The sequence below is a fragment of the Glycine max genome, chromosome 2 (genome assembly GCF_000004515.6).
Source record: "Glycine max cultivar Williams 82 chromosome 2, Glycine_max_v4.0, whole genome shotgun sequence".
NCBI lineage: Eukaryota > Viridiplantae > Streptophyta > Magnoliopsida > Fabales > Fabaceae > Glycine > Glycine max.
Genome location: NC_016089.4, coordinates 20699231 through 20708975, shown reverse-complemented (window position 1 = coordinate 20708975; position 9745 = coordinate 20699231). Strand labels below are relative to the sequence as shown.

Genomic DNA, 9745 nt, shown 5'->3' with positions numbered 1-9745 from the left:
TAAAAATGTTTCTTGATGAAGGATAGTTATTCAATAAGTTTCATGTTTTGCTTTTAACAATATAAGGTTTTTTTATGGGATGCAGATTGGTTTATCAATCTCTTTTGCATAAATTAGGCAATCTATCCAGGTAAGGAATTCGGTCTAAAAGTTGGAAATGTTTTTTATTCTAAATGTGATTTCGATTAGCTAAAAAATGAAGTTCTAATCAATGTCATTCTATTGGTGTTGTTACCTTAAGTTTATGCATAGAGCAAGGAACAACTTGACTAATGTAGGGACACATCATACGTACTCAACAAGATATCATTTTTGGAAAAAATAGAAAACCTAAATTAATTACCATCTCAATTTGTGTATTAAATCTTAACTCTTTAATTGGAGATTATGGTTTTTGAAGCATATTGGAGAAACATATATAGTTTGGTAAAGTAAATAGTACAAGTAAGTGCTCTTAGTGAAGAGCGTTAACAAGGATGATTTTGTTTTACAGCCAAAGAAAATTTATTATAGGGAGTACAAGGATATCTAAACCTTGGAGCAAAAGTCTGGCAAGTATAAAGTAACTCTTGGATGTGATACACCAGTTAAATAACCTCAAACCAAAACCACCTAACATGAGACAAGTATGAAGTGACTCTTGGATTTGATAAGCACTAATATGGTCATTAAGATGTGGATTGCATTAGTGAAGAGTGATATCATGTTGCCAGATACATGGCTCATTTGAAATAAGTCTTTCACTGGAGAGGAGAATGGACATTCCAATATCCAACGTTGTTAGAAGATATGGAGGTGCGACAAAGGATATACTTTCTAAGGATAAGAAAAGTAATGAGGTTGGATCCCCTCTTGCACCTTAATAACTTCTTAAGAATCCAGGGATATATATATATCAATATACATCTCCAGTTGGTCCAATTTTACTACATATTATTAATTTTGTTAAGCTTTTATCCAAAAGCAAGTAAGAAATTTCATAATTTAAATTCAAGTGTAGGCTGTGAATATCAATTGATTTTTGATAATAAAATTTTCGAATCACGTATGATATGTTTCTGTAACTGGAGATGAGTTGTTTCACGTCCAATAATATGACAGGTATAAGCATGCATATAATCAAAGCTAGTTAACATAATAAACAATCAACAAAATTAAAGATGACCACAGTAATTATTTGAATCCAACGAAATCCAAACATTAAGTTCAATGACTTAAAAAGTTCCACCAAAAAATATAATATATAAAACGAACAAATGTTCTTTCAAAATCTGCTATGCTCAACACAAACCCTTAGAAACTTAAAGCTAGGTCAAGATTGACAACACAACTTTAACATCTTCTCATAATTGAAGCATCTGAACCAATTTCAGGAAATGGATCATCAATAAGATGGTCTTGTTGAAGTTGGGGAAGGTGCTCGAGAAGTCATTGGTGACTTGTTACCCTTGCGAACATATTTTCTTGCCCAAGCGTGCTTCCCATTGATGGAGAGCTTCACTTTATTTGTGCTCTCAAGCAAATGATCAATGAATTGTATGGCCTCAGTGCGAATCACTATGCGAGCATACAATGGTTGTTGCGGTGGAACCACATCTTGCATATGAAATGCTTCAATGATATCCCCATACCTTCTGTTTGATAGAAAAAAATGAAGTAGAAAAAGAGTAATGTAAAAAAAGAAAAAAGAAACAATGAGAAGGAAGACCCATATGATATAGGATGAACAAAGTTTTGAAAAGAAATTCCGAATGAAATTGCTAAAGTGATCACTGAACAAAAATATTGATTACAAAATGATAACAGTATAATCTTTTGGTGACGGGATTTTTTTTTTTTTTGGCTAAAGGGAGAAATTCTTATTTCTACACTGATAGAAATATTTAGTCAATCAAAACATAATTTAGCATAGGTAGATTAAAGAAGGATTAAATTCAGTTAATTTGCCCCCTTGGCATCAAGGTCGAATGTGGAACCGTGTGGTTCCCACCTTTTTATTTGGTCCTTTAAATTGTTTTCATTAGTACAAAGCTCTCTTTATTGTGTGTTAGTGACATTAGCATAAATCTTATTATGACAAATTGTATTCTATTGCAAATATTATTTTAATGGTTAAAATACAAAACAATCTTCAACTTTATACTGTAATGTAAACACATAATAGAATTTTCCAAAATACATTGTTAAAACTATATATGTAAACTATCGTAATGCTGCTAGCGTTTGATCAATCAGACATAAACTTTTATCAATTAAAAACTAAAACTTGTGTGTATATCTGAATAAAAATAGTGTATTTATTATAAAATAGTTACATCAAGAATCAATAAGAAAGACATTTGTTTTTATTTCATTAAGCATAAACTAAACAAAAAATTGTTTAAAATTTCTATTTTGACAGAAAATATGAGTGGGCTTGTATAAACATTTTTAGGCATTTTCCATATGAAAATCAACAAATACTAGTCATGGTTTGGGTTTAATAATTAAGATGACACATAATAATAAATAAATAGCAAAACACAAGGTGACACATGTATCAATTCAAAGTTCAAATTGAGGCTAACCAAATTTAATTAACTAATAAATAATAGTAGATACGTTGTTTTGTTTTGAGAGTAAATAAAAATTCTGTACCTTGCGAAGAACTCTCTTACTTCAGCCTCCGAAATAGGATACCCTTTAGAGAATGTCATAAAGATAATCCTATCATCAACCAGCACCTCCTTTTTCCCATCACTAGCACTAGTAGTAATACTAGTTTCATTCAGCATGGCCAAGAGCTCGTTCAAATTTTGATTAAAATCTGTTTGGTATGAAACATCACAAGTCTCTAAAGGAGGATTGATATTGGTCTCCTGAGAACTTGAGTTCCCTTCACTCCATTGTGGTGTTGGTATTGCAACCTGTTGGGAGACAAAAGTAACACTAGGCAGTGGAGTATAATATACTGCTTGTTTTGCATATGGATCAGTTCCATAGATATTTGCGATCTGCAAGTTTTGTTCCTTCATAGCCTTCATATATTGCACTTCATGCACTATATCTATGAAGGCCCTGACACAAACATTGTTAAGTAACTTGGTGACTGCTCCGATGATAGTCACACGGTTATCATAAAAGTATTTGAGATTTGCAACGTTGTTTTGTAGGATGTTTTTGATCAAAGGCAAGGTTTCATCGTTAACAACATCATCATAAGGGAATTGAGAACTCTCAACGCAATTCAAAACCAAGATGACCTCATCTGCAAGGCTATCAATCATGGTGTCAGACCATTGGAGCATGTTCTTTATCATTTTCATATCCTTGCATTGCTTTTCAAGCCACATAATGAAGGCCATGACATGTGTAGATTGGCTGGTGTCACGGCCTAGTACTACCACCAAACGGGTGAAGAGTTGACGATCAATGTTGTGGAAGCTAAAGAACTCTTCTTTTGAAACAATCAGATTGGTACCTAGGTCTGGGCATGGGAGAAAGCAAGCCATTGTTAGATGATAGTGATAATGATGAATAAATATATGAAGAAAGGTTATTATCTGTAATGGTGTGTGATGCTTAATTTAAAGATATGAAGAGGTCTCATTTTTATCTTTTGAAGTGGTGGGGAAATAAACCAAGTTCATTGTTTTGGAGTGTCTTTAAATGTATAAAGCAACTAACATGAATTGAAATGGTCAATGTACGACAGGTTAGTGTTTTCAGATTATACTATGACCAACGTATATATTAATGTCCATTTTCTTCATTATTTTTTAACTACTTCACCACCAGAAATGTTAGGAATAGGCTCTCCTGACACTACCCTCTTTTATTGGTTAAAATCTATTAAAAATGACAAAATTTTATAGGTTTCACATTATATTTAATATTTCTTACTCCTAATTTTTTAATTTTCAATAAAATTTAACCAAATAAATATATTCCATTTGAATGAGTGTGTTAAAATATATGTTCCCAACACTTCCCTTTATTGTATTTACAATTGTGTTTGTATTCATAAAATATTTTGTGAAATTTCTTGATTTAGAACAAAGTGTTGCATATATATGTCAAGACGCGTGATGGAACAACAAGGATGTGATCCTGTAGAATTGATACAGTATAATGTAATAGTAATAATCTCAATTTAATTTATTTCCTAAATAAATATATTAATTAATTATTTAGAAAGAATAAATAAATTCTATTAAGTCAATGCGGGCCACATTCAATTTTTGCAAGTTTGAAAAATACCTTTATAGAAATCATTAATTGCCTTCCCTTGTATTCCTTATAATTTAAATTTTATATTAATTATTTTTAAGAAAATATACTCTTATTATTAGTTTTGGTACATTAGATGTACCAAATGCATTATTTGATTAAATAAATAGAATATTGAAAGTCAATTTTCACATTATTAATTTATCATTTTATTTAATAATTTGGTTCCTTGTAAGACATTCCATTCATGAATTTAATTATAATATTAATTGCATCAGATAACAAAAGTAATAATGATAAGGTTAAAATACTCTTACAGTCCCGTGTCTTATTTTGGGTTTCTATTTCATCTTCTAAGTTTAAAAAAATTCACTCTACTCCCTTAAAGTCATGTTGCATACCAAATGGTCATTATGTCAAACTGTCACACTAATTATGTTATAACATTGGTTGATGGTGGCGTACGCCAATCTAATGTAGCAAATTACGAAAGAATCATGTAATAGATTTGAAGGTACAGAAGTAAGAGTGAAACTTTTTAAATTTAGAAGTTCAAAACCAAACAAAGAAAATAAAATTATTGACCATTAGTGTATTTTATCAGCATCACCACAATAATAAAAAGAAGAAGAGCAAAAACAACTATATACACGTGTAATAATATTAGTAATTGTTTATTAAATTTTTATTTATTTATTAGATACTTTATTATTTTGGATATGCTGTTGTTATAGATAAATAGAAAGATAGGACAAAAATCTTATGTAAGGAAATGAATTCAAATATAGATGGGTTTAAGATTAAAAATAAAATAACTTTTCCATCTAAAGTGTTCTTTATGTGATTCAACTTGAACTAGCCAAATAGTAAACATGATATTCAAAATAACAGTTGTTTTAGATAAAATCTATAGAGGAAATAACATGAAGAGGTCGAAAATATGCTTTTTATTTACGAAAATGTAGAATAAGACTTTCTAAGTACCACTAGGTATAGCCAGTAATAACACGTTGAGGCGCCAAATCTAATAGGCACAACTTTAAAATATTTTAAAAATAAGTGGACTAACTATTTTAAATGCTTTTATAGAGAGATGTCATATAGATGTATTTTGCACTCTAATATGATTCTAATGTTACTAACAAATTAACATATTCATTGCAATAATTTTATACTCAATTAATTATATAAGAATACATTATATATTCTACTAAGCATTAAAATTAAGAAATCACAACAAAAAAAGAAAAAATACATTCAAACATTTCTTTAGTTTTTATCTATAAAAATTGAACTCAAATATTAGGAAATATGGAAAACTCACACACATTGCTCAGTCAAGTCAGCTAGACTCCCTTATTGAAATTTTTTTAATTGTATGCGGTCTTAATTAACAAAAAAATTCATTGCAATCTCCAATAATTTTTAATTGAGAATGCATATGATTAATATATTGAATATTCTTGCATGCATATAATCTAGTATATACACTACTAGAATTTATAGATTTAACATTACACGATTAACAACGTTTATTGAAAAAACCGAGATTAACAAAAGCACAGTGGAATTTTCGTAAATAATTTGAGTTAAGTAACATCAATTTTGAAAAAAAATCGATTTTAACATCAGATTGTTAACATCGGTTATCAAAAAACTGATGTTAACGTCAATTGGTTAACATTGGTTTTTTCAAAACCAATGTTAACATGAGATCGTTAACATCAGTTTTTTATAAAATCGATGTTAACCAGTTGATATTAACATCGGTTTGTGTTATACATAAATTAAAACCCAAAACCCTTTTTCCCCTTGTGCGCTCAGTCTCGCAAACAAAGCCTTTTTCTTCTCCCTCTCCCGCAAGACCAGTCACTGTCGTTTGCGACCTGTCATTGTCATCTCCTCCTCACCATCGTCGTCGCTAGGGTTCGTGACCGTCATTGGAGTTCATCACTGCTGCGAGGTTGAGCATCCTCCATTGGAGTCCGACATCAATGCAAGGTATGTGTTAGCTTAATGGTTAGTTTATTAACTGATTTCTTAGTAATGCTAACTTTGTCTTTTCCATGACCATCACCACCACGACCATCTTTTCTTCTTAAAGTTTAAGGCTAACTTTGTCTTTTCCATCCACAACGCAGTGGATCTACAATTGAGAAACACCCAACACTACCCTCTCGAGTCGCATGAGCAACTAACATAGGTTCTTATGTCATTGCCTTTATTTTAATTATTATTATTATTACTTGCATACACTTTGTGCCTCATTTCTATAGCTTCAATTTCGCTTATAAATTAAAAGTAGAGCATTTGCATTGGAAGGTTTGTGATGCAATTGTGTGTATATTGGCCTCTCGTTGAGTTGTGATAATTACAAGGCAGAAACAACTTATATGCAATATAGATTATGTGGATATTTTGGATATGTATTCATCAATGGGCATTTATTTTGGATGATTCGAGATCTTGTTGAAAATTGAAATATTGATTAATGGAGTTATTGTTTGATTTTTTTTCCATGATTTGTGCTTGGCCTCTATTAATATATCCACACTTTGATTCTGGATTGATGAAAATAAAATCCAGTTTTGGTGTAATTATACAATTATGCTCTAAAGGAAAGCTTGGGCACACCTCATTGGCAGCTGTTATCGGTTGAGTGTGCATGACAGTGGTGCGTGGCGTGTGATTATGAAGGAAAACATGTGTTAGTGTCATAATACATTTTTTGTTTTGGGGGGAATGAGGCTGGACTTGGTACCTAGTGGGGTAAAAAGAAAACGACAATATGCCCAACATTAAAATTATTGAATGAGTTCAAGTGGTAAAAATATGTCATAGAAAATCACCTTTACATGATTAAAATTACTAAGTCAGTATGCTTTTGTGTTGTGTTCTGGGATAGCCTACCAATCGTTTTATCTTTATATATATATATATATATATATATATATATATATATATATATATATATATAATTTGACTCGGTGATTAATAAGCTGTAATTAGTTTGCATAGGTGTATTATAATTTTTTACAGAGCACATCATATTAACTTCATTTGTTTCATAACAAATTTCTTCAATTATATATGTAGAAATTTCTTTAATTCTGACTTATTAGCTGTCACAAGCTAGCTGACCTCTTCATAAGGTACTCACCTACACAAGTTTTAACATGTTAAATTATTTGATTTGTGCATACTTTTATTTCATTTATTAAGTGAATGTTCATATTTCTTTTTCCTTCGTGTTCATAGCAACCTAACTTTAACTTGAATTCCACACCAGTGGTAGATGACTTACTAATTAGTGCGAATATATTAGTGATGAAGCAAATTTGCCAAGTGTACCTTATGTTAATTTGTTTAGAGTTGTAAAAAATGAATAGTTTTTAACTTGAGTTATTCCTATTTTAAATTTTGAAATGTGCTTGCATGATTCTCTTTGTATGAGGATTATCTTCTTTTTTATATATAAATTTTGGGAAGGTGAACACTAGTTAGTATAATGTTGGTTGATGTCAGAACAATATAGAGGCAGTGTAGTTATTTATGGGTACTTGTTAGTATTTTAGGGGAATATGAAAATGGTTAGTTGTCGGATGGTGATTGACTTAAAATTCAGGAAAGGTGCTTTTAGTATATTGATTCCTCTCACAAACATACTTGCTAAGAAATTGCACGTGTGGAAGGTCACTGTTGTTTTCTTCACCATCCCAATTAACTTCAATCTTGCACCTATCACATCCACAAGTAAACCCATAATCCTCCATCAAGATCCTTTCCTTGTACAGTAGTCCCTACCAATCCTGAAATAGCTGATGCAAAACCTCTTTCCCCTCATCAACATCCTCAATCAACCTAATAACATGTCAGTACTGTTATGTCCATAATCATCATTAGTACTGTCCACATACTCAAACCTGGATGCATTGGGAACACAGTCATGGTTGAAGAACGTGGCTTTGGGGTAAATAGCATAAGCCTTAATAGATCTCTGAGGGCCATTACAGGAATACGGGTCCATTAAGCCAAAGGAGTTGAGTCTGTCCTTTGCAAGAAGTTGTGCAATGAGATCCACAGAGAGTTGAGCCTGCGGTGGGAAAAGTGGTGAGATTAGTGAGTGAAGAAAGTTAGCAGCATCAAGAATAGCATCATCTGGGGTGCCATGAAGATAAAGAAAAGTGTGTAGCTTAGAAGGGGTGTGATTATGAAGGAAGAGGTTGTGAGAAGCAACAATTAAATGGGCTTGGACTTGGCGTTCTTGGAGTGTTGTTGAAGAAGTGTTGAATTGGGGTGTTGTTGAATGGTTTGCATACCCAAGTAGAGTGTGAGGATTTGAGTGCAAGGGAGAAGCACTTCAGGGAACAAAAACTGTGGTTTGAGCAAGAAGGGCACGTGACAGTAGTACTATTGTGAGTGAGAGGTAAGATTCTAAAACAATGGTCATAGTAAGTGTAAGGTGAAGAAGAGGGTGTGAAGAGAGGAGAAGCTGAGTAGAGAATGAGGGGGATTCAGTGAGGACTATTTGGCCTGCTTTTAGAAGCTGTGATGCAACAAGACCTCTTCCTTTGCCAGGTATTTGTTCCATCCTCAAAAGAGACCTTGAAGCAACCATGACTATGAGCATGGAAAAAATACACAAATTAAACAAACCTACACTACTGAAGTAGTGAGTGACAACTTGCAAATGATCAATACTTCTCTTATAATTTTTATAAGAAACAAATAATCCTATTATTATTTATTTCTTAATAAAAGTAGTAGTATTATTAACTTAATATGGTTCAATTAGTTAACTTAATATGGCCAGCAATGGAGGCAAGGGAAATGAATTAGATTGAAAATGTGTAATGCACATTAGGTGACTAGTAAAATGAAATAATTGGCAATAGGGAGCGAGTGTGAGACATGTTAAGTAGTGGAACAAAATCGAGTAGTGAGTGAAAAGGTAATATATTGAAGCAACTTCTATTTTGTCAACATTATATATTGAAAAATGAATCAATTTGAGTAAAACAATTTCATACATTAACCATGTTGGCTCTATCACTGTTGTAACAGGCAACACAAGCTGCATGTTCTATTATAAGCAAAAATATACTACAAAATTTTATCAATCACAATAGACAGAAAAAGAAAAATACCAATAACAATGTGTTTTCCAGACTGAGATTGATTGCATGATAATCAAAAAGAACATGGCTAAGTCAGACCATATATGTCATCCTAGCTTGGATGATATTGGTGTGAGGTACTCTCATGTTTGTTGTACCTCCTCTGCATTTCTTTCTGAGGAATGCATAGAAATAATTTAGCAAGGGAGGGTACATCTTTTGTGGTTCGCTTCAAGTAGATGGTATATCTACTTGGTTATTCAAAGAGAACAAGGGAGGGTACATCCTTTGTGGCTCTTTGCTTGTAAAGGATTTTACAAGGTTATTGGAAATCTCAAGAACCGTGGGTTGCTTGGGGACTGGATGTAGGCATGGGTCGTTGCCGAACCAGTATAAAACTTGTGTTTACTTTCTTCTTC

At 32.0% G+C, this 9745-nt stretch overlaps 1 protein-coding gene and 1 pseudogene across 1 annotated transcript; both read right to left on the bottom strand.

The window, feature by feature from the left end:
* Window positions 1-1384: 1384 nt before the first annotated feature.
* On the bottom strand, window positions 1385-3491 carry LOC102664449 (uncharacterized). Its single transcript, XM_006575850.4, has 2 exons — window positions 2638-3491; window positions 1385-1634 (listed from the first exon to the last, which is right to left on the bottom strand). The coding sequence occupies exons 1-2, from the start codon at window positions 3489-3491 to the stop codon at window positions 1385-1387; spliced, it is 1104 nt and encodes a 367-aa protein (XP_006575913.1).
* Window positions 3492-7823: 4332 nt separating this feature from the next.
* Window positions 7824-8839, bottom strand: LOC100785234 (histone-lysine N-methyltransferase ASHR2-like; annotated as a pseudogene).
* Window positions 8840-9745: the final 906 nt, after the last annotated feature.